Source organism: Zonotrichia albicollis, chromosome 9, assembly GCF_047830755.1.
Source record: "Zonotrichia albicollis isolate bZonAlb1 chromosome 9, bZonAlb1.hap1, whole genome shotgun sequence".
NCBI lineage: Eukaryota > Metazoa > Chordata > Aves > Passeriformes > Passerellidae > Zonotrichia > Zonotrichia albicollis.
In genome coordinates this window covers 25199041-25224842 of record NC_133827.1, presented here as the reverse complement: position 1 = coordinate 25224842, position 25802 = coordinate 25199041, and the positions used below count along the sequence as shown (strand labels likewise).

Below are 25802 nucleotides of genomic sequence, written 5' to 3'. Positions count from 1 at the left end.
CCCTACTTACATATCAAACAAAAAATCCTAATACATGTTTCCTTTAAAATGAACACCAAGAAAACCATCCAGTTTGAAAGGCCTGTTGTCCTTCCAGGCAGGAGATGGAAAGGTGGAGGGAGACCTTCCTGGGAACCTGCACTTCTCTCCACTTGAGTCAAATCTAACAAGATTAATTTACAGCCATTACTCAGGTGAAATGCCCTTTGGCAGCAAGGTGTGTTTATATAGGCCCTGTTTATTCCCTGAAAGAGTGCAAATACTCTGTGTTCTGATGGCTCATCCCAACAATTAATGGCATGTTGTATTTCAGGATTTCAGCTTTTCCTGTTCTGTTCTGTTCTAAAGAGTGAAATAATATGGGTAGTCTTGATTTGTAAGAGGTAGCCAGGAGTACAGCATTTCACCTGACACCTTTGGTAACACAAACATCCATTTCTCAACCCATGCTTTATATGACAGTTAAGCAATTATTTTCCACCTCAGCAGGTTTTACAGTCAAATTAGAGATTTTTCTCTTTCTGATTCATGGCTGATGAAACTTTGACTGATGGAAGTAATAATGACAGAATATGTGGTAAAGTGGTCTGCCACTGGCTGAGAGTCAGGGCACGGGACACTAAACTTCATTCAAAAGCCCTTCTTATTCCACATGACTTACAGATGCAGTAAAATTTAATTATTGTTTTTAAAGGAGAATAATCAAGTTTAAATTACATCAATCCTTTGTTTATATTAGAAATCTACGTAATTTGTATTTTGAAAAATTAGATTTTGCAAGCAAAAAAGATGAGGGACTAAAAGATAAAAATTTCTTTCATAGACTTTTTTTTTCTTTTTGTTGAAGATCAAAAAGCAGTCACATATTTCAGAGGCTTCCAGAACAGCAATGGTTGTGTTACTTTTCCTGTGCATTCCTTCCTTCTCCCAGGCTCAGGAATTAAAATCAGGCTATAAAGTCATAGGCAGACAGAATATTTTTCAGGTGAGACACAGAATCAGAAGGAAAGCAGGCAGGGAATAAAGGCATCCGAGCAGTAGCGCCTTCCAAGCAGGGAACACCGGAGGCAGAGCCTGCTTTGGCTCCGCGGAGCCCGAGCAAGCCCCAGCGCCGCAGCTCCGGCAGGAGGAGCAGGAAGAGGAGGAGGAAGAGCTCCCTTCCTCCGCTGTCCCCTCTCATCCCCCCGCCTCCCCTTCCTGCTCGGGACGGAGGGACGCAGGGAAGCGCTGTGAAGCCGCGCACTGTCGGGCACGACTTCGTCCCTCCGCGTTAGCGTGTGCCTAAATCCTGATATCCAGGGACGGAGCATGGCACCATCCGCCTCCCGCCCCCTGGGGCCGAGCACCAGCCGCTCTCAGCATCCCGGGCCCGGCTCCCCTCGCGGGGCCCTCCCCTCGCGGGCCGCGGCGCGACGGCGCCACCAGGCGGCCACCGAGCTCCCCGCGCCCGGGCCGCGCAGCTCCGCTCCGCCCCGCGCAGCCCAAGGTTTTTGAAACTTTAAAAGTCAATTCTGTGTCACTTACCAGAAGCACCACTGAAATGAGAAACAGCATAAATTTTAGCAACAAATCCATCACCTGGCTTCCATTCTAACCTACACCTCAGTGTGTTTTCAAGCACTTACATACCCATATTATTGCACGTAAGATTTAGTCCTAAACGATTTCCCTTGGAAATCACTGTAATTCCTCTCTAGAGGACAGTTTCTGTTCTGTAAATAAGAGAATGCTGATTTCCAGGTAACACGCCTATTCCCCAGGATTAAATACTGCCTGCTGGCTGCAGAAGGAAAAGATGAGCCTGCTGCTGATTCATGTTAGCCAAGGAAAGCTCAAGGAAAAGTCACAGCCAATGTGACAGGCTCTTCGTCTGTTCATTAAATTTCATCTTAGCCATTCCAAAAAGCAATGGGGCTCCATTTGTTCCAGTGGGAAATTTAACTGAAAATTTATTGGACAAACAGGTGACAGCTGGCCAACAGTTTTAGTTGTAATTACTGTCCAAGATGCAAAGGGATCCAGGCTAGATGACAACCAAATAAGGTAACAAGTATTTCTTGATCCCAGAATGCTTTAAGGGAGTCTCTTCCTCTTTGCACTGGAAAAGGCTTTTCTCAAGCTTGTGCTATTTGTAAAACTCAATGTTAGGGTATGAAAAGCAACCATAAAGGATATGGTTCCTCATCTATGGTTCTTACCTTACTTTTTTAAGTGGGCGTATTCCTCAGCATATGACTATATTAAGAAAATCTATTTCATCTTTTTTCCTCATCCTTTTCTGCAGCTCTATTCTGTCTATTAAACTGGGAAAATACAAGGGAATTTTGGGATCTGCACTGTAGGCACTGCTTGAGCAGTCAGCTGACATGAATTGATACTAACCCTAAGAACCCTCAGGTGAAACACCATCTCCATCCCTCAGGCCACCCAGCTGCCTTCAGAACCCACCACCTGGCTGAGGAGGGAACATCACTCACCTATCACAAGCAATGCGATGGGTGTTGCTGCAGCACCTTGGGAAGCATGAATGTCCAGTTCCTCTCCGTTCCTTGTTTTTCTGCATTTCTTGCTTTACAGGTATAACTTGCTTCTTTTTTTGTATTTCAGCAAAACCAGGATGTGATGTTGATCCATTGATGAACCATGACTCACCTCCAATTTACACATGTGCACATTTACACATAATGGGGCTACTTCAAAACAATCCAAGGCCACTTTTAACCCATTTTTTCTCTTTATACTCTTCTGAGATGCAAGGTGGCATCATTCCATATTAAAAAGCATTTAGCTAGTAACAAAATACAATTAGCCTTTGCCAGTCTTTGGAATTGATAGCTGTCACTACAGCTGTTAGTGTTGCATTAAGCTGCTGTACTTCAAAAAAAAACAAACAATCAAATCCTATTAAATACATCACTGTTGTCAGGTGGGTGGTTTTCCTCTTCCCAACAGACAAATGTAATCCATTTTTTACTCCAAACAGCTGCTTAGCTCCCCAGTTGCTAGAGTGAAGGAGAGCCTTCTGTTCTAGGGTACTGTTACTAAGATTTGAACTCCCTGCAACTTTCACTTAAAATTCAAACCTTTCTTCAAGCCCAGCCCACCCTTGCTGTGAGTCACCTCTCCCTCAGACCCTTTGGAACCCCACCTTCAGGTTCTCCTCAGGAACCTGCAGCAAGCAATCCACCCAGGTTTCTCAGTGTGATGTGAGCACAGCCTGACAGCCAGGCTAATGTGACCCCTCGAGTTCAGCCAGGATCCAACAGCAGTGAATTCCAGTACCTGAATTCCAGTCAGCACAAGCCCCCTTTGGTACAAACCTTTATTATCTCACGCTCCTTGCCACAGCTATCATTGAAGCAACTGACATTCATATTTTACAGGTACCATAAAAAGTTACAAAGTGTAAATTACACTGTTTAGTTCACAGAGTAAAAATACTCGAGGATTGAGTTTCTGTCAACAGAATTTGACACAGAGGTGTTCACACATGGGAGAACAGGCATGAACTTCATCCTGAGTGAGGGAACAGGCAGGAACTTCATCCTGAGCATGTCAGGCAGGCAGTGTTTGCAGGTTTAGAGGCACAGCTTCTCCTATTGATGGCTGGCTGTCTTTACCTGTGGCATGGAAAGGCACAAAGGGAAGCACCCCAGGAAGCAGGCAGGCCCCAGGCAGTGTGACATCCCACCAGGAACGTGAGTGCTGCCCAGCTCTTCCAGGTGCAGCTGGGCCAGGGTGTCACCATTCCTACCTGCTCCTTGCTCTTGCTGTGTCCAGCATGAGCTGCAACTGGAGCCTCTTGCTGCAGCAAACGTGGGCAGCTTCCTCTGCCTGCAGCAGGGCTGGCATTGGTGCCTGTGGTGGCCAAAATGGGTCTGTGGCTCAGGATTGCAGGGCTGCTTTATACATCCATACTAACACAGAGGTAAATATTTCAGATGACACCATGTCTATCATGTTTAGAGACAGAAGTTCTATTTTAAAATAGCCCTGGCTACGCTGGACAATTAGTTAATGTAGTTTGGAAGAACCATCATAAGCAATATGCAGTAGTAACTGAACAACAGTAAATGTTTGAGTTGTTTGGAGATTTTGTTGGTTTGTTATTTTTTGTTGGGTTTTTGTTTTTGGGTTTTTTACCATCTCCATTGTTACAAAGCAATGACAGTATCAGTAGCCATAGCAACACAATCCCTACTTGTTCTGCCTGAGCCAGTTACGGATGGTACAGAGCCCACAGATAATTTCCTCATGGAATTCAGAGGAAAACCTGCTTATAGGATATATTTTGACCAGATATTGTCCCAAAATCAGTATCCACAAATTCCCTAGAAGTTTTGATTAACTTAATCAACAAAAAATTGCCTTCCATCCTCAACCCAATGCTAATATTTTTTAATTTACAGCTTGATTTTCTGTATCATTAAGGTAATGGGAAAAGAACAGACTGAGAATGAGAGGAAATATCTCATTAGAGCAGGTGATCTAGGAGAGCACAGACTCCAAATTCTTCTTTCATGAATAATCCTCACTAATCATCAGTGCAGGTAATAAAGAGTCAAAGGAAATTTCACATAACTGGCTAAGAAAGAGCAACTGCTCAGGGATCATGGCTTTATACAATCCTCAGGACCCTGAGACCTCTTCCCAGGTAACAAACCTGCCATGCTTGACTTCCCTAGAAACATGCCCTTCCAGAGCTGAAACAGTCCTGACCTTAAGCTGGTGTCAAACATGCACAGGCACAGTGCTTTCTCTTCTCAAACCCTGCTCCTAAACCCCATTTTTGCTGAATGATAAGCCACCACCCAGTATTTTCCATGCACAGAGACCAGAGATCTCAACCCAGGAAAAGGTGGGCAGAAAGTGAGGAAGCAAGATGCCAGCACCACAGTGATCATCAGTGAAAGAAAGCTCAGGTAGAGGTGAACTGTGGGCACATTGACAGCAGTCTGTCAGGGAAGAGGGGCTTCTTCAGGCACTGCCAATTCCAGCCCTGGTTCCCAGAATGCTTGTGTCATTGCAGAGAAAATGAGAGCAGGACTCAGTGTTGTTTACATCCTGATGACAATAGGATGACAAGAAGGAAGAGCCCTCTTAAGGAAACCAGCTTGTTGCTGGAGGGTTTTTTGGAGCACAAACATCTGCTCTGTCTGGCAAATACTTGTTTGGCTTTGGGGCGTTGGTTCAGTCGGAGTTCACTCCACAGAAGTCATTTCCACTCTTTTCTATAAACACCTTCCTCTTTCTAAGGATTTCCAGAATTTCTCTGTAACTTTCTTTCCAGAGTTCTACCTTGTTCTCAAAGGCCCAGGTGTGTTTTCCCCAAGAGCCTCCAGCCCATGGAATACACAATGTGTCCAGGACTGCTATTCCTGGAGCACCTCTGTGCCCAGCTGAGCCAACTGCAGATGCCCAGGCAGCCTGACAAGCCCATGCCTGACCTGTCAGAGCAGCTCACTGATGTAATTCAGGCACCAAAACTGCTAAAAGCAGAGCAAACTCTTCACTAACATCAGACTGCAAAGTCTGCAGGCAGTCAGAAAGTATGTACAAATACAACAATTTATCTCATAAAAATTCAGTAATATATTAAAATTCTTTCCATACACAATAATCTCCAAGACCCAGGCATTTTCACTGAAAAAGAGTTTGGCTAAGATTTTTTTCTTTTCTTTTCTTTCCTGAGGTGGATCTCCACATTTAGGATAAACCATTTCTCAAATCCAGGCACTGGTTTATATACACTGCATCCTCTTAACCTGCTGCAGCTGAGCTATGCTCACACTGCCTTGGCACTGCAGCTGTGTCACCCTGCAGCACCAGCTTAACACATCCCCACATCTGTCAGTGGGGAAAAAAGGAATTATCAAGTACAATTTCCTTGGTGAAATTTCTGAACTGACTGAAGAAACTGGGCTCCACTTCCTTCTGTGCAAGTGCTTGACATAGGATTATTTTTAATTTGCACAGGATGAAGAGTTCACATGATTCCCTCTTTCTCCTGTCCTGTGTCTGTCATCTCTTCTGAGGTTGAAACTACCAAAGCTGCTTCATCTTCCAAACTTATGATCCAAAGCACAGATTGTCCAGAAAAGTCACATCATTCAGTGCTTCCCACCACCTAGCACACACATGCACACAAAAATCTCAACACAGTTCTCCAATCAGAAGGTTTGCTCTGCTCCATGACTCGGACAAACCATTTTTGCCAATATCCAATTCAGGGCTGAAGGTTCCTATTTATTCTTGAATTCTCATGTAAGTGGTTTACAGCAGCCATCTGCTGAAAACATACACCTTCATTCCTGTGGAAGAGCAGCAGGGGTTTCTGACATTCACAGAAGAACCTAATGTCATGTTTGATAAATGCTGGTAAATCTCAACTTCTAATCAAAGACTTTGATTTATGCTTCTGCTACTGATCTCATGCTGGGGCAATTGCCTGTCCTCAAGCTGTGGTAAGAACATCTGTGTGGAGTCTCTCACTCACATTTCTGGCACACATGAACTTAAAAGGACAACTCAAAACAGCACTGGCTTCAAGGCTTACATCCCAATGATCCCTCCCCCCACCACCCAAGAATAAGATAAAAATCATTAAATCCTCTAATAATCCCTTCTTAAAAGTATTCCTTACATAAGGATAATTACAGATTGCAAAATATGGATTGCAAGAAAGACATCTTTGAGCAGACACTGTTTCTTTGCATGAGATTTGGAATTACAAATTGCAATTTGCTACTCGAAGATGAGAGATTTATGTGCAGGGATGCCATAATTGCCTTTGTGTTCTTCAAATAATTTCTTTAGTTTCTGTAGATACAATGCATGGAGCTGATCAATCTCTTCAGTGGTGGGGTTCAAGTTCTGTTTTACAGGGATGGGGCTTCCCACTGTAAATCAAATACAACAGCATTAGCTTCATTGACATCTCTTTTTAAGCAGAAGTAAGAGCTCCAGCACAGCTCCCATCCAGATTGCAGAATCACAGCACAGTTTTCTTACCCTGGGGCCTGATCCTGCCTTTCACAAGCCTGAGCCATTGGGCTGGTTTTTCACTGACTTTTGCTGAAGTTCAGGTAAAATTAATTAACACCCCCACCCCCCAACATTTCAGTTTGGCAGCAGAAGAGCAAATGAGAAGAGGGATAAGCTCTAACTTGAAGAAGCAGTTTACACTTCAAGATACAATCCTATGGGTTATGTGCTGTCTACACATTCAACACAGTATTTAAAAAAAATGTACTTTCTCACTGTTTTCTGATGTGAATAATAAAACCACTCAAAAAAAAAAAAAAGTGTGAGGTATGCTTAAGAGGACATGGTGCCCTCAACCACACTCACATGGACAGGACTGAAGGAAATATTTATGTTCCAATTTATTCAAAATGGATATCACTGCACCTGAAATGTGACCTCAGCCTAGGGAGGTACCCCTCCCTAGGCATGTAGACCCCCTAAACCCTGTGAGGTGTCTCTGAGCCATCCATTGCCCACAAATGGCACTGGAACGAAAATGTTCCCCAGGCACTGTGCAAAGCCTGCTACCTGCTCCATGGGAGGTGACTCCATGGAAATCCAGAGGGCAGCCTTCTCTTCCACAAAAGGCTATGGCTAAAAAGTGGATTGCTAAGAGAAGCTTCCCATGATCTCAGTGTCCCTGTGTTGTTCAGTCACCAGATTTTGACAGCTATTCTTGCACTGGAAGCACCAACACCTTAACAGATCCAACTGGGATTATATAGGAAGCCTAGAAAAACACAGAGCTAAAAGCACCCTCAGGACTTTTCCAAAGGCACCTGAAAATTCCTGTTAAGAGATGTTGCCACTTCAGATTGGATGGTGATGACTAAAGGGAAGCCTGGCCAGAACCACAAAGAGCTGAGTCTGCATTTTCCTGCTGCAGCTCCAGCTGCACCAGCTCTCAGGCCTGTGTGGGGCTGAAACTCAGACTTTGAACAGCTGGGGTGGGAACCCATGCCTGGATTGAGCAATACCTCAGAGGGGTGTGAAATCAATATACATACAATACAAGATTTCCAGAGGCAGGACTGGAAACAGCAAAAAGCCCCAAACCCTTCTGTAACAGTCTCTTCTCCCAAGAGTGAAGATTTCTTGTGGGATGGAAAAATTACACTCATCTCTCTAATATTATGTGCAGCTTTAAGGAACTTGCTTAATTTGATATTTTAGGGTTGGTCCTATTTCTGCAAAGCAGTAATAAAAAAAAAAAAGTAAAGGAAAACCAAAAGCACTCATCAAGCCCAAAGCACTCAAATCCACAGATCTTGGCTTGGCTGAATGGCTCTTGGACCCATGGCTTCTGAACCAGGACTGGAATCAGCCATACCTGGCCACGTTGGCAGCACAGCTCATCACCCCAGGTGAGCTCACTGCAGCTCTCAGGAGCTGAGGCAATGCTTTCAGAGCCATGATGAAGCCAAGAACACCCCACACACTTCCAAGGACACAGGGACATTGTGATGTTCTCAAACATGGGGAAAAATCCACAAAAAGCAAAGGACCTTGTGAGATCTTACAAGTTCTGTTGCAAGACTCTGGTCTTGCTGATTTGTAGCACTCCTGTGCTTTTGTCATGATGAAGAGATGCCTCATAAAATAAGACATTTTAAGCTTCAGCACAGCCCTGGTTTTATCAGCCAAAAAAAAAAAAAAAAATTATAGATCTCATCCAATACAGCTCATTCCAAAGATTTGATAACCTTTTGGCTTTAAAATAAGTGGCATTTTTAGCCTGCCTGTGAACAATGCAGGCATTAAAAATTAAATATTTTCAAAATATTCAACTGCATGAAGTGATAAAACACAGATCTGCTTGAAATTTAACATAAAAAGAGCTATGTTTTTGTCTTAAAAATTTTTATTTGTTTAATACTATAATAAAATCAACCCCATAAAGAGAGAGGGCCACCTTCAAAGTCCCTTGTGGAACACCAGAAAAGCTCAATTTTCTTTAGTTCTCTCAGGTCAGAGTCTGGCTAAAAACGATTTATCAAAAAATTTACAGACAGCTATTGCCTTTGCATGAGACCCAGCATCACCTATTTTGTAAAGGTGTGGTTGTCAATAGCACTAGTAAAACCATGAAAAATATGTTCAGTTCCACACTCCAGTGAGAGGAGATGAGCAGTAATGAGAGCTTTTGGGGAAGAACACTCTCCCAAACTGCCTGTTGATGTGGCATGCACACTCCAATTAAACATGACAGGATCTTTCCAAGGGAAAAAGCCAAGAGGGAAGGAGACAAAGCCATCTAAGTGGCAGCCTGCCCAAGGGCTGTGGCACCATAAGGTGTCCTCTCCCTTTCCTCCTGCATCTGTCCCTCTGACCTGATGAGCACCAGCTCAGGACCACTCAAGCTCCTTCCAGCAGCCCTGCTCCAGAGCTCTGTTGTACCTCAGCTGCAACATCCAACTGTTACTTCTCTGCAGAGCTAAGAAATTAAGCTTCAGAGCTTAATAAATTAAATTCTGGGCTTCACACAAAACATCAGAACCCACAGCAACAGCTGCAGAGCTGTGGCAGCCCTCTCATAAAAACTGGACAACTCTTGGATTTCTTTATGGATTGCCAAGGATAGGAGCCTATGGATAACTGAGAGTGAAGAGTAAGATTTGGCCAGAAAAGGCAAAGGAAGATAAGAACTGTCCCCTTTAACTGGGAAGGACAGTAATTTGTTTTAGATGCACACTAATTAATTCTGTTAGAACAGATTTATAAATTTACAGATATTAGCAGCACATTGATGAATTTTTAAACATTTGCAAACACATTAGAAAAGGTGCAGGGAACTTACCAACAGTGTGAATAGGTTGCCTGTAAGGTATTAAGCCAAAACTGTATTGGAATACTCCTCTAGCATGAAACAGTGGCAAAGCAAAGCCCATTATCTTTTGCAACTTCTCCTGCACATTCCTGAGCCATGAACCTTTGGGGTTTGCAACCTGCTTGAACAGTTCATTTTCACCAAAGGAAAACACTGGGACCAGATGAGCCCTGTAAAACAAAGAGGACACTGAGAATTTTGCATCAGCCTGCATTTGCACTGCAGTTCACATCAGCAGCATGGAAACAGTTTCACAATAACCAGCACAGAGAGTTTCAGCAGCTTTGGATTTCATCAGCAACAGGCATTCAACTCCTCTCATGTGCAGCAGTTTTTTGGATGCCTTGGCTGGTTGGTGTTTAAAAAAAAAAGTGATTGGCACACAACTAGCAACTTGCTTTTGGCAGTATTTAGTTCGTTGGTACCTATTGCAACTTGTGACTGTTTGGAATTATGAAAATGAGTTATTGCATATACCATAAGTATGTCTTTATCCACTACTATTTCAGCAAGTCCACCCTTGTTCCACTACATTTTTTCCCTTGGCGAGAAGCCTCATTACTAACTTTATAATGCTCCCAGCTGGGTGGCATCAAAACCAGACCTTGGCTTTCCCTTGTGCTTTGACCGGAGTAATGTGTGCCCTTGATTTCAGCACAAAAACCTTGATAAAAACCAGACACCCTCACAGACACGAGTGCAATGCCAAATTCCTTCTCTGTGTCCAATTCCCAGCCAAACCTTGCTTCCTCTGGACTTCTTAGAAAACAGAAGCCCTAATCCATTATTACCAGAGGTCACATCTTGCCCACAGAAATTACATGAACCCACTTTGGCTCTTGCACAGCCTAATGAATTCTCATTCAGCTCATGAACTGGCCTGGGAGCAAAGGCACTGATTAGCTCCAGGACAAACAGCCTGAGTGGATAGAATCAGTGCAGGTAAACCCAGCATTGTATTTAAAACCTTGGCTGGTTTTTGATTCTTCATTTCATTAACTATTCTACAGAGTTTAGAGAGAAAAAAAAAAAAACAAAACAAAAAACAGGGAAATCCCAAGCAGTCTCTGAAGGATTCAGGGATATTTTCTTTACTTAAAACTTAGTTTCTGTACCTTAGCTCTATTCTGTCCCCACTACTTTTGAGAAAAACCTTATTGTAAAATAGCAGTATTGCTAGAACATTGTCAGAATGAGTATGTGCAGAGCTGTGAATACCTGAGGAGGATGCACTGAGGACAGAGCTGGCTGGAAGCACTGAGTTCTGTCAATATCCACCTGTACAGTAAAAATCAACTGCTTCAACAGCTTCTTTAGCCTGAGGACTCACACTGACTATCATTCCCACATACTGTTCTGACTAGTGTCTGCTCAAAGTTTCTTTCTCCAGTGCATGTATCACCCTGCCACCTGTAAAAGAAATATCATAAAGCCTGGTACTTACTGTGGCTGTGTAAACACTTGACTTTTTACTACAACACTAAGACAAACAGGAACATCTTGTGCTGCAATAGCTGTGGTGCCCTGACACTGTGGGATTTGTTTTAATCTAGTGAAGACTTTTGCAAGATGCTATGTAGGAGGCTGAGACAGAGAAATAAGTAACTTATGATTGTGAAATTAAAGATAAGTTATCTGATTCATCATTTGTTTTGTGTCTTTAGGATTTCTTCACTTTGTATCAGATATTTGTACTACCTTGGACCAAAATGTCCTTTGCAAAAGTGCAGAGGACATTTGCTGACATATTCAGGCCACAATTGACAAGCTCCTAGCTGAGGAACACAGCTTCTCTGTGCTGGCAGCACAGGAGTCAGGGCCAGGGAGCATAAACCTCTGCACTGCCCCTTCCTCCCTGAGCTGGTATTTGCTGCTGCAGATCATGATGAGCTTCAGCAATGGGTGCAGGCACTGGTGGCAGATGGGGCTTCTCATCTGCATCCCACAAGCCTCCCTGGCCCTTTGATTTCCAGCTCAGTTGGAAATTTTCTTCCCATTTTGTTAACTGTTAAAAACAAGACTTCAAAAGCAGAAGCAGTTACTGGCTGCCAAGTCTTTGGGCAAGAGCTCTGTTGGACTTGCACAGTCCCCCAGCCCTGCTGGACAGATGAGCAGGCAGAATTCCTGTGCTTGCCACAGAAGCAGGTGTTGGTGCTGGTGTTTGTAGGAATGACTTGGAGCCTGCTGCTTACATGACCATGAGTGTTGCACCCTCAGCCACTGGGGCAGAGACAGGCACTGCCACCCAGAGGAGGGCTCTAGGCAGCCATGACCCTTTCAGAAAGATGAGACCATCACTGGAATCTAAGTAAGTGAAGGGGTAAAGGGGCCATTCCTGTGTTTTGTAAGTGTCCCACTCTTGCTGTTATGTGTTGGAGATACTTTTGAAATCAATGTCTTGAGAGGCACAGGTGGATCTGATTTCTCAATCCAAATCAATTTAGATGAGAGATAATCACCACCACCCTTTGTGATATGACAGACCAGACATCTACCAACATACTAATAAAAAAAAAGTATCTAAATATTCTTCTAATCTTTATGGTTAAAACAAATAAAAGCTACTGAGTATTGAGGATCCCACTGAATTAATCAACCGTTGGACTAAGGACTCATTTAGTCAGTAAACTCCTAATTCAAATAAACAAGTATTTTTTCTGGGTACAAATTAGACTAGAATGTTACATTCTGTTGGCACAAAAAAGTCTTTATGAGAATCCTAGTGATATGTGTAGGAAACACCCTAGGAATTTCGGCACAGAACAGTTTCTAGTTTTTTGCACTCTGTGTAAAAGCAGAGAGCCCCTCTTCTCAGAGACCACCTTTTCTCCAATTGATAGCTTAAAAAGCTCTTACAGATTTCTCAAGACTAGTATTTTTTCTCATTGCTTCACATGTCAATGTTTAATCCTGAGAGCTGTTCAGAAAGTGTACCTGGAACAGAACATTGGTTTCAATATTTCTAATATACAAACCATCTAGACCAGTCCAGAACAAACACAATAACTTATACTGTGTAAATCACTCAAAAGACATTGATACCATCTCTGTTTAGTAACACACTGATGGCTGCTTCATAGGAAAAAGTTATCTAGTTTTTCTTGATATTTTCACCAAAAATGCCCAGGAATTTACTTTTGCAAATGGCAATCTTCAAAAGTCTTTAGAATAATAGTGAAAACAAATCTTCCTAGACCATAATTCTCAGTGATTTAATGAAACAGAGCCTGGGTATCCAATTTGTTTGTTTGCTTAAAATGATAAGAAAATTCTACCTTAATGTATCTTTAATTTACAGAACAGAAAGCAGAATGTTGGCCCTGCTCAGAAAACCAGCCAAGATTTACTAATAATGTTTCATAATTCTTACTCTTTGCTAGTGCAGGAAACAACTGAAATAAAACAAGATATGCTAACAAAACCTACTGTTACAAATTATGAAAGTCAAAGGGAATTTTCAACACTCCCAGAGCGGATCTAGGTGGACACATTGGCTCCTGTGCCAGATATTTGATTGTTCTTAAGGCACTTAAACTCTTTCAAATTCTCTAATATTATATAATATGAATTATATTTAAGAATCAATCTGTATTCAAAGCATGCTTCATGGAAGACCTACCCATGTTTCAGGGCCATTTTAATAAAGCCCTTCCTCTTGAGGATGTTCAAGGTGAGACTTCCAGGATGTGCATTCAGAGATTCCTCTGCTCCTCCAATGACAATGACAGATGCATGGCCACCTCCTTTATTGCTCAGCACATGGGAGACACTTTCCTTGGATGCAGAAACCATTCCTTCAGGAGGAAACATTTTAAGAGTGACCACTGGATCTTCATGTACAAGTACAGTGGAATTTAAGAATTTAAGGTTCCTTTTCCTTCTTGCCCTACATTTTATATGAAAGGCTTATAGTAGTCCCATTTACCCAGAAGCTATATTTAATTACACTGTGTTGAATTCATATAACCTAAGTGACAATTTAGAGATCAAGTCTAGTTTACATTGTTGGCTTTACAGAGCTGGTATCAAAATGTACTTTTGGATGTTCTGCTCCCTGCTTGGTCTTTTTACCAATAGGGACATTACAATGTGGATTATAAAAATTTGGGAAGATAGGGAAGATGACTGTGATCTACTTTTGAGAGCTGGCCACCAAGAGGAATAGCTTGCAACTGGAGCAAGTCCAGACTTCAGTAAAAAGCTACATCCATTTGCCTCAAACAGCTTCACAGTCACTGTTACTCTGAAAACACAGCTGACCTGGGACTCACAAATAATTCAAGTAGTGCTCATTCAAGTCAGCATGCATTTTCCCTGGAAAGGAGAGCAGAAATCACTGCCTTTCCTCAGGACAAATGTGTCTCTTGCTGAAGCAGAGCTGCCCTGCATGCAGAGCACTGCTCTCTGCTCACACTGCAGCTGCACTGCCAGAGGCAACAACTGCACGTGTTAGACACAGGCAGAAAAAGGCTGGGACATGAAACACTGTGCCAGGAGCGTGGCTTTCAGGACATGGAAGATCTTGCAAGTGTTTTATGATTGGAGTGGTGATCTGTATTACACCAAAGGTCCCCTCTCATTTATCAGCTGCATACCTGTGAAAACCAAGCTCCACTGCTGGCTCTTCTTTAGTGTGCTTTTTACTGCAGCTCTTTCTCATTCTGCAGGTAAATATTTGTTCCCATGGGTCAAGATGCCAAAAACATGTAAATCTGACTTCCAGACAATGATTAAACAACAGTGTTTAAAACTGCAATGCTCCACCATTGCCAGGTACCACTTTGCAAGCCTCAAAGAACGCCCTCAGAAATTACATTTGCATGGAAAGGCATTCTCTGATATGTTGAAGTATACATAGATAAGTAATTCTGATATTAATCTGGGAACATCGTAGGCATGCTTCTGTGCATGGAGCAGTGGAACAGCCTCTCTGAGACTGCAGTGTCTGTGTTGCAGTCATGAATAAAGTTAGATCTCTGTCTCCTGAACTTAGTCGTGTGCATCAGAACATGCTTAAATGCTGTGGTTGAGTGAATTTAAATAAAATAACTAATTTATTAAACCACTGGGAGGGAGCATTAGTACTTATTTCATTCTTCTCTTTTTTCAGTTCCCCCAACTCAATTGCTTGTTATTTTTATCTTTTATTGCTGTAGTACCAGTCATGAATATCACTCCTTTCTGAACAAATGCTTCTCAGAACAGAGAAAAAAGGTCCCTCTCTTTAGAGTTTACATCTCAATTAAAATTACACAGATTTGCAATACAGGACTTCAATCAGAAGCAAGCACTTAATTTCTGAGTATAAAGATACTCGTAATGTATAACACTAAGCCCTTCATGTAAGAGGTTAGCCTGAATTTGTTGTACAATTGCCTGCTAATGATTAAATAAAATTACAAAATATTATGCCCTTCTCGCATATACTGGGTACTGAGCACTGCTATCTGATAGTTCAAAGGAAAAGCAGCAATTTCTTTTCAGAAAGAAAAAACAACTCAGTAATACAGTTTACAAAACTATTAATAAAACCTTCCATTTTTTTTTCCACAACAGTTCATCACAAAATAGAGGTTAAATTTAGCACCAACAGTGATCCTTCTAAAATTACTTACCATATATAAGTAGAGGAATAGACTCTACATTTGTAACAGAAGTTAAAATATGGAGCAACAGCTGAGACATTCTGCTTTTACCTACCAGCACTCATTATGTATTCTCTGAAGAAGGGACAGCCAAACCAGATGGGCATGATATGGAGATATGGAGTAAGGCCAGGAAATAAATTTTTGAAAGGAGGATCAGTGCAAAAGTTTCCGAAGGCTCCAGCAACCAGGACCCCATGAGGGTGAAAGCCAAGTAAGTAGTTGTGATTTGGGTTCAGTTCTGAAGTTTTTATAAGCTGAAAAATAGAGTCAGTGATAGGCATTATGATATTTACCTCAAAAACAACAGCTATGGAGATTGCACATTGACAGGACATAGAAGCAACAACAATGAATTTCCTTCTGAGCACTTAAAATTACTGTCCTGCTTTACAGATAAACAACGCTTAAATGGATGTGTCAGGATACCATGTCCAGATTTATTGTACTGAAGCACTACCTCATCACCCAACAGTCCAACTAGAAAGCCAGGCCCTGTCCCCTTTTGTCAGTAAATCTCAGATTTCCCATGTTTTAAAAAGAAGTTCACCCCAGTGAGAGTATTAGAATTTTAGCAAAGTTGAGTCTTAGATGTCTGTCCATGGTTCTGGCTATTCAAGCTGTTTGTGAGAAACCCTTTACTCACATGAATGGGGAAGTATTCCCTGAAGTACTTCCAGACAGTCCAGCTCCTGACCCAGTGGGACCGCCTGCCCCCAGCACATGGTGTTCCCCAGTCAAGGTACAGCCACAGCAGGTACAGGACAGCAAGGAACCAGAAGTTGCCCAGGATCAGGATCACAAAGAATCCACAGCAAAACTCTGCTACAAGAGACAAAAAGTGAAAGCATAGCAAGCATTAATCACATCTGTGTCCTTTTAAGAATGCCCAGCCCTGATATGTTTTTAGAGATTTACTCAAAATGCACACAAATTGAACTCAGCTTATTGATGCTGTTACAATGAGGGTGAAACATTACAAGGGTGTATCATCTCAGTCTATTATTTCTCCCTCTACTGCACAACTGGATGTTTGGTAGAGAGCATCTGGTTTACCTAAGGCAAAATAAAAGGAGACAGCAAGAGCTAACAAGGATGTAATGCTTCAGGGAGTGAGAAGAAAGGAAAGCTGGGGAAGGAAAGAAGGGAAAAGCCACAGCAACCTCTCTTTTCTAATTACAGTGATATTGGGCAATCATTTTCTATTCTCCTTCTCAGCTTCTCTACCTACAGTATGAAGTGATAGTTCCACTCCCAGCCAAAAGTGCTGTCACTGGCCAGGGAGATACACTAGACAAGACCAAAACATGGAGAGGTTCCACTTCAGCCACTAAACCCATCAGCCAAAGGGGAAGCTCAGGGCTGCTGTGGGAATGCAGCAGCAGCTAAATCCTGATACTTTCAAACACAATTAAGAGAGAATTGTAACACCCTGCTACAATAGTGATACATAAGAATTATATTATACACAATTCATAGAGCAGAAAAAAGTTGTTTGGTTAAATATATTTTGTTACTTGGGGCTCAGCCTTGAAATAATTACTCAGGGAAATCCTACGGAAACTTTATCTTTGTAGAACTTGCAGAATTTTAGTTTTGGAGTGTGTTGAAGAGCTGTGGTCTGAGATGTCTGAGGAGTAGGAGCTGCTGCTCTCTGCCCTGTGGTACCCCTGCAGCAGCCTGCTTGCTCTGCCACCTCCTGAACAAACCCCATCAGGCTCATGGATCAGAGGCTGAAGTCCAGGTTGCAAGGGAGCCAGGGCTTGAACATCATAAATTTATACAGTGGCAAGCAAAACAGGACCTAGCTCTCACTGAAGACTCAATGGGCAGAGTTGCAGGAGCCCAGTGTTTTTCAGAGATATTTTACAATGCAGAAGCAGTAATTTATGTCTCAAAATTGACTGGCTTTCATGAGGGAAATATCCTGTGAAGTCCTAGAAGTTACACCAGTGAAACATATTGAGCTAAATACATCACTAAATAGAGCAGATTTAAAAACAAACAACAGAAGTACTTCAGGCAATAATTTGGCTCACACAATGTAAAATATCACCAGAATTGAAGACTTCAGAATAAGCAGATGAACCAAGAGTAAAACCCACTCATCCTAGCTCAGAGATCACCTTCATTCAGGAGAGATATTACTTGGGTGCTGAAAAGTCAGCAGATTCCCTAGACTGTGCAGGTTTTGAGCTGAGATCTCAGCTTGGTCTACAGGTACATTAGTATTTCCTCCAACCTGAATATTTACTTTTTCTGAACTTCAGCCAGTTTGTTCCTGAGCCTAGTTTGACTGTGCCTTCAGAACAGAATTGGATATCTTGTCTACATTTTTACATTTCTAGCAGAAATATGAGCAGAAAAATAAGGAATTACATTTGCTCTGAGGAAGGGAGAAGGAGATTACCATAAACAAATGCAGGAGCAGGACAAAACCTGCCATTTTCAAGGATACTGCATTCTTCAGTACAGAAGCTCACTGCTTCTTTCTCAAGCAAGCAACCCTGGTCTTGCACAGAAAAGCATTTGAGCAAGAGCTCTTGAAAACACCACAGCTAACTGAGGCCCACAGACCCCCAAAGTCAATGTGGTAAACTCACAAGAACTGAAATCAGTTCTAAGGAACATCATTAATGCAGGACAGGGTAACACAGATGAAATATAACACCCTAATTCCACAAGGAATTCCACAGGGAATCCTACAACAGCATCACTCCAAAATAGGGCACAGAAGTCTACTGAGGAAAAGTCATTACCTGCTCCTTGAAGAAGAGATCCTGAAACTATAGGAATTTCTAGGAATGCTAATCTGGACAGGGTGCCAAGGTTCTTGGTTTGAACAAGTATGAGAAGTTTCTTTAGCAGCTATAAATCAATTGATTTGTTACGTAAGCTTTAATAAGTATTTAAATTTCCTACCCTTCCTTTCAGAAGCACTTTTGACTTAACAGAGAATCAATCACATGGCTTTTTTTAACACAGAATCACATGGCTTTTTACTATCAGTTTGCTAGCAAACAGCTGAAAAGTGCTTTGTAGCCAAGCATCCTTGCTGTGAGAGCTAATTTCATCAGCACTGAGAAGGCCTAGATAGCAGTACTTAATCCTGGGCAGACAAACAGCTCCACATCAACAAGCTGCCTGCTTTGCTTTAGCTAGGACACCTTCCTGAGTGCAGGCAAGGTGTGGGGAGATAAGTATGCTGCTAGCACTTCCTCAGGGGAGCTCAGCATCTTGTAGGACAAAGTTGATTACTGCATTCCCAATGAGACAGGTGAGGCAAATTCCTTTTGCCATACCTCCTCATTATTTCAACGAATTAGCAGCCTGCAAGATGAGCTAAACACTGATGACTCAAAACCAATGAGACTGTAAACACAAACCTGATGTTTTCTCCTTTGGACAAGACAGTGAGTAAATAAATAACAACCTTTTTAAGTAAATTCATAAACAAATTCCAGGCAAAAGGTGAATAACTTGGGATTTGTCACTCTTCGGCATCATGTCCTTGGATGTAGTTCCAGTGTACATTCTAAGTGTAATGTTTTGGTTGAACTTGAATTTGAGATTTGAAAAGTATCTCTGTGATGTACTGAATTTTGAGGGTAGGTGAGGGGAGATAAGGAAATATAGACTAAAAGACAAATCACTGCCAGGAAACTCTGAACATTTGGTTTGTGAACCAATATTGGCGTGTCACTTCTCCATTTTGCATTTGCAACACATGCATACTCATATTTTGCAACAAATGGTGAAAACCACTCTGTGTAGGGTGAGCAATCAGCACTGGCAGCCATCCTGCCCAATAATATTTGCACAACTGATCCTTCAATCATTAATCAGGCTCTGAGTTTGCAACTGGGGGCACCAAATGTATGAAAGAGTTAAATGTCAGAGATAGGAAGCAGGAAAACAGCACAGGTTAAATCTGGAAATTGGAAGTTTCAAACACATTTGGAGATCCTACGGCATCAAAACTGTTTGATTAATATTTGTTGTGAAAGCCACCAAATGCAATATTGTCCCTAGAGGAGAAAGCTCCCATTACGCTCAGAGCAGTCATGGACAGCGTGGGCAGTGCAGGTGTGTCCCTGGTGCCAGGGGTGCTGGTGTCACCCCAAGCAGCACTACAGGCTCTCTGCAGTGCTCCAAAAAACATAAAAAGGAGCTCACTCCAAAACTGGTTGGGCAGCCAGCATTTGTTGGATTGGATCAGTCTCCTGTGAGGACTTTTGTCAGGTTATTGGTTACACCTGGGAGCCACAAAGACACCCGAGCACTCCTGCCAAGGCAGCTGTATCTCAGCAGGGCTGTGACAGCAAACACAAACACTCAGATGCCAAGCTTTAGAGGCCTGTTGATGCTGGAATTTGGTTCCAAATTCCCAAGACCTTCCACTGGCAAATACTGATAAACTAGAGATACAGAGCATTACACACAACCGACCTGGAGGTAGAGTGGCCTGGATACCACAAATCCCCAAGTTACTAAATGCCAAATCCCAAGGCAGCATGCCAAATTTAATCTATATGTTTCCCACTTCTTTTCTTTCTCCTTAGGGATTCACCGTCACTTATGTTCACATAGGGGTTGTCAGGCTAGGATCTCTAGCCTGACACAGCACAGCTGTTTTTTCTTAGTATTTTTGAGAGATACAAACAAATACTCACAAATACAAACAAATACTTGATTAAATTCCCTCCCTAATTTGTAGGTAACAGAGGCAGCATTCCTAGAAATACTAGTCAGTAATAAACGCTGTTATTCTCTGTGATCACACTACAGTCCCTACCCATAGGCCACCGATAAATTTCATGGATAGATGAGTACAGAGTGACAAAATCACGTAGCAATACCAGCCAGCTTGCTAGGAAAGGCTCATGGACCTTAGCTGAGTTTTCTTAAGCATCAAAAGAGTTTGTTTTTTTTTTTTAAAGACTTTGAGGAAGAACAAAACTATATTAGTTATCCAGCTATTGCCGATGAATTAAATCAGCACCAGATAACAAACCCTCGTGGCATGTTTGCAGGAAAGGTTAATATTTGCTTTAGCACATTACACTGACACCTTCTTTCTCAACACAGAAACCACTTATTATTCCAGCAGCAATCTCTCACTCTGTGGCAAACGTTTCATCATTTCTACTCTTTTGGGGAAGCCAGATCCACAACCCAAAACTGTCTCCAGCACGTTCAATTAACAGACTGCTTCATCCTACATGCACAGAAGTTTAATCACTAGAGAACAGGATGTAGTTTAACATATACCAATGTCTTCAGCATATTATTTTGTGGCTTTGTGCATATTAAAAAATACCCTATATTATATACTGATTTTGCATTATTAAGGGTTTTGCAAATAAATACAGGGGTGCCTGCACAACAGTCACTTCCTAAATCCCCAGTGAGGAGACCAAAAGTGGGCCTTAGAAGATGCACTAATTCTTCTCTACCATCACCTTTTCTCAGAGAAAATCCCTGGTATCCCTGCTGGAGAGTTAAACTCTCATTTTCCTCTCTCATTATCTGGCCCTAGACACCACCACTCCACCCAAGCTGCTCAGTTTTGCATTTGATTTTGTACATGTTCAAACTCCACTGTCTATTTTCACATCAGGGGCACAGAAGTTAGCAGGAGCACATAGCTCACCAACTCATCTTCTAGCTTTTCTTTCTTCAAAAACGCTGTCATTTGATTTGTGTACATTAGAGAGAAAGGAAAACAAAAGACTAAAGCACTGGGAAAGCAGCATTTCAACCAAATCTGACTGATTTTTCTTTGTTTTAATGGTTTTACCTTTAAATGAGCCCTTTGCTCTACCTCCTGATACAAAGTGAACCTCACTGACAGATGTGCAGTATGAGGCACACAGCTCACAGCACACACCAACAATAAATGCCCATCTGCTGTGTGAGAAACAGAAAACCTACACCTGTTCCCAATAAGAGGATATCAAGCATATTGGTAAATGCAGCAAAATGAATTCAAAGTTCTTTAGAAAAATATTTCCAAGCTTAAAAACAAAGACTTCCTGCAAACACTGGGCACATCCATTGCATTCAGTGACAATTCCTTTATGCACATGCACAATGAACCTATGACAGAAAAATGGGAGTTATGTAACCTCTTTGCTTTGTCAGTCCTGCAGCACTTACAGGCTTGGAGATGTTATTTCTCCAGGCGACTTTCTGCCTGGGCTGGACAGTGGCACAGAGTGACCAAGGGCATCCAGCACACAGGCAGACATACTGTGGGTGTTGTATGAACTTGGGACAGGGCCAGACCTGCCCCAGGACTGTCAGCCCCTGGCCAAGCAAACAAATCCCAAATAACTGCAATTACAGACATAAAACTACCATCTGTAAAAATTGTCTGGTTTAGCATTTTATCCAAAGTAGATATATGAGATTGCAAAATTTCATGTATCTGCTGTTTCAGCAGTAAAACACTAATGGCTTGACACTATACTTCAGCCTGAAGCTGTTTTGGATTTGTGCTTAACACAGTGAGAAATAGCATTTGCCAGTTTTCAGTTTTAACAGCTTTAGTTTTCTGGTAACACTTGTCTTTCAAAAGACAGGAGCCCAATTAAAATACTTCTCTCTTTCATGGAACTTATATCCAAACTTTTCTGGTCTGCTGACTTGGAGAACATAAGATAGAAAACCACATGGCATTTTCAGTCAGCACACAGTGGGAATCTGTTAATGGGCATTTCTCTCATCTAATCCAGAAACTCTTATATTCACCTCCCAGTATTTCAGAACTTATTTTTGTTTCTGGTGTCATGCCCCTGGATAAAGAACAGGCAAATCACTGTTACAAAGAAAACTTGTCTTTTCCCTTTGAGGGTGAACTTTGGCAGCTTGCAGCACAGAACAAGGAAGTACAGGAACTTACAGCCAGAATTTTAAAGAGGTTCCTTTTGTATCTAATGAAATTCTGTGCACATCTGTACAGCTTTTTTGAGACAGAGGCATGTTTACTCTGCCTACACTGCACAGCAGAAGCAATCGATCTCTAGTGCAGATCCAGCCCAAGCTGGTACACTGCATGAAGAAGCAGAACTTTGCTTGAACCAGGCTTCTGCTGCTGTTTTTTTCAGTATTTGCAGACTGATTCACTCTTTCTACAGTGGGGATGAGATTTAGACTTCAAAAACTACTGCATGTCTGTATTTCAGGCCAGCTTGTGAGTCGCACAAGTAAAAGGGCATTTTCAGTCATCAATTCCACAGTCTCAGAAAAGCATGCAGCATTACAACAAAGCAAGCTTGGAGAGCAAGGGCTTTTTACATTTTTCAGCCAGGAAGATAAAACCAAGTCTTTCATCCAAGTCACATTGTGAATTCTAAGTTGTAATAAGCTCACATTCCCCTTACAGCTTACACAGTGCACGAAACCACTTTTTCACACGTCACTCCCCAGATTTGAAGCATATCATTGACCAATTCAGGGCACTAATTTACAGTTATCTTACTTCATCTCTTAGTCCTACAGTTCATTTTACTAAGCTATGGCACATTACAACACACATGGACAACTTCAGCAGCTAAGCCAGTACCCCATTTATTCACCACTCTAAACAGGATCCCTCTATCTATATCATGAATCATTAGCTGTCATAGGGCATTATCTTTTCAAGTTTTCACATGCAGATATGTAACACAAGACAGACAATCAAGATCATGCTTGGCATAAACTAGTTCCAGCCACACACAAACCCCCAAAGAACACCTAAACCTCCAACCTATTCTGTGATGAACTCACACAGTATTTCACTTCTCCCAAGACATCCCTCCCTGGTTTGAAAGTGTCACTATTGAATCCAAAGCTTACAAACAAACAACATCTGTTCATAAAAAAAAAAAGGGCTAAAAAGTCCAGACAAAGGGACAGTCTAGAACATCAGAAATCAGCCCATTTCTCACTGCTTTAAGTCATTTAGGATTCATCCACCTGAATTTTCCTGCAGCCAAGTGAAACGTTTTGGCCAGATCACTGGCTGCCCTTTCACTTGAAAGCATTCGCCTACGAAATGACAAGGTCACACTGGTCAGCTCTAAAGATAAACATCCCCATGGTGCACAAGCAGATACTTATTATTAGAATCACATTGTTAATCAAGCATTCTTGCAAATCCATTTCTTCATGATCCCATGAACTCACTACACTCAACATAACCACCCTTTCTGAGTTGATTTTCCTTGACATTCCCAGGCAGTGCCAGCTGCAGGTGACAGCTCCCTACTTTGCCTGCTAAACTACAGAGAGGGGATTTTCTGCATCCTGATCACTTCTAGTAAGCACAGGAAGATGTGGTTTTCTGCAGCAGTATTGCTATATTAAGGCAAAAAAAAATGTTTTCTTCCACTGCCCCTGAACTTCCACTGCTTTATGAGACTTAAATAATGGCTCATGCCAAGACCTAATTCAATAACAGAAAGTTAAAAGTACAGACTACTTACAATGTAGCCACAAACAGAAACTGTTTATCATTTAAGTAAATATAATTTTGAGGTAGCAGAACAACTGCTGATCAATCTCTGAAGATGCTTCATACCCTCGATACTTCCCCCAAATTTTTCATGTGTGGGTTAACAACCTAAAAAAAAACACCTGAAAGACATCAAACCACCTGTAGGATAATATATTTGTAAGACATACAAGGAAGATAAGTGCACACTACTTTTTACCTTGTAAATCCTACAGCATAGACAATCTTGAAGTGTTACAGCATTTCCAGGGATATTATTCAATAACCACTTCCTAATTTATACAACCCATGGATTTAGTCTCAAAGAGTTAAGGTTTATCTTACCTTATCTTACCTTATCAAGTGATTCATTTCATCAAATTCAAGATACCCACCCATGTGAATACAATTTGATGCTGTGAATAGGTGCTTAATGATAGGTGTCTATTAAGATATTAGGAAAATTAATTATAGAGGAACAATCAGTAGAAAAAGATTACCAAGCAAAATTAGCAACACTTTCTTAAAGCCAGTGAGGATATTTTTCATACACTTACAGAACTGCCTGCATTTGAATCAATTCACTGATAATGCCCATTATTTTTCATTACCCTGTTAAATGAGAATTTTATTGAACTACAGCATATAAAGTTATTTTATGAAATTATGAATGAAAACAGCATTAGTCATGTAGGAGCCTTTATGCTCATCTTCGATAAAAAAGTTGCTGTCAGAAACCTACTGGGCGTCTCAATGAGGAGCCACAGACACTACCTTTTTGGGCTCATATTTGAAGCAGAACCCATAGAAAGAAGCAGACCCCCATAAAAGAGGAAAAACCATCCAAAGCTTTCAGGGAAAAACGTAGTGCGATGCTCCAACCCGCCCGGGGATCGCCGGGGAGCCGCTCGCCCCCGGCCGCTTCTGCACCCACGTGGAGGCACGGCTGGCACCGAGCGATGCCCACGGGTAACGCCGGTCACGGAAAAAGCCGCTTCTCGCCCTTCTCTCTCAGGGGCAGGGGCAGGAAGGAGGAAGGCTGTTACCCAGCAGGAGGAAGGAGAAGATCCACTGCAGAACGGCGACTGTCTGGATCCTCCTCTTTAGGGGGATATTGATGGGGGCAAACTCGACCTTCATGCTGACGGAGAGCAGCGCGGGAGGCACGGAGCTGCCGGCTCCAGCCGCCGCACCTGCCCGCTGCGCGCCGCTCTGCCGCGGTCCCGGCCGGGCAGGACGCGCCCCTCCCGCCGCCGGCGCTGCCCACGGCCGCGGGTCCGGCAGGCGGGGACGGGGAGGCGGTGCCGCCCGCCCCGGCCGCGGGAAACCTGATCCTGGAGCGGGAGCGGGCAGAGCCCGGGCAGGGCTGCGGGGGCTGGCCGCTGCTACACCCCCTCCGCCCACAGGCGGCTGGAGCGGGTCCCCCGGCCCGGAGCGCCGCGGCTGCCCCGGCTGGGCATGAGCGGCACCGGGCGGAGGCACCGCGGCTGTGTCGGAGCGAGCCCCGCGCCTGCGGAGCCAGGCGCGCCCTCACACTCAGCACCTGCGCTGCCCGGCCGGGCTTTTCCCTTCGGAGCGCCCGGAGACCCGGCACTCCGGGGCGTGCTTAAGGCTCTTACCATTAAAGAGCTTATGGAGCTGACCCAGGACTTAGAGTTCCTGCAGTGTTTGGCGTCAAGCGTTTCGTTTTTAATTACACCAGCACACGCACAGCCTCCTCCCGCCCGCGGCGCTTCGCCCGCGGCGTCCGTGACAGGGATCGTCAGTAAATAAAACTTCGGCGTGAAAAAGAAACCACCCCCCGAAACTTGCACAGCGTTGCCCC

The 25802-nt window shown here is 42.7% G+C and overlaps 1 protein-coding gene across 1 annotated transcript; it reads right to left on the bottom strand.

Annotated features, from left to right (window-relative positions):
• Positions 1–3308: 3308 nt before the first annotated feature.
• On the bottom strand, positions 3309–25351 carry MOGAT1 (monoacylglycerol O-acyltransferase 1). Its single transcript, XM_005489322.4, has 6 exons — positions 25024–25351; positions 16145–16323; positions 15554–15755; positions 13473–13647; positions 9824–10023; positions 3309–6899 (listed from the first exon to the last, which is right to left on the bottom strand). The coding sequence occupies exons 1-6, from the start codon at positions 25115–25117 to the stop codon at positions 6745–6747; spliced, it is 1005 nt and encodes a 334-aa protein (XP_005489379.2). The 5' UTR covers positions 25118–25351; the 3' UTR covers positions 3309–6744.
• Positions 25352–25802: the final 451 nt, after the last annotated feature.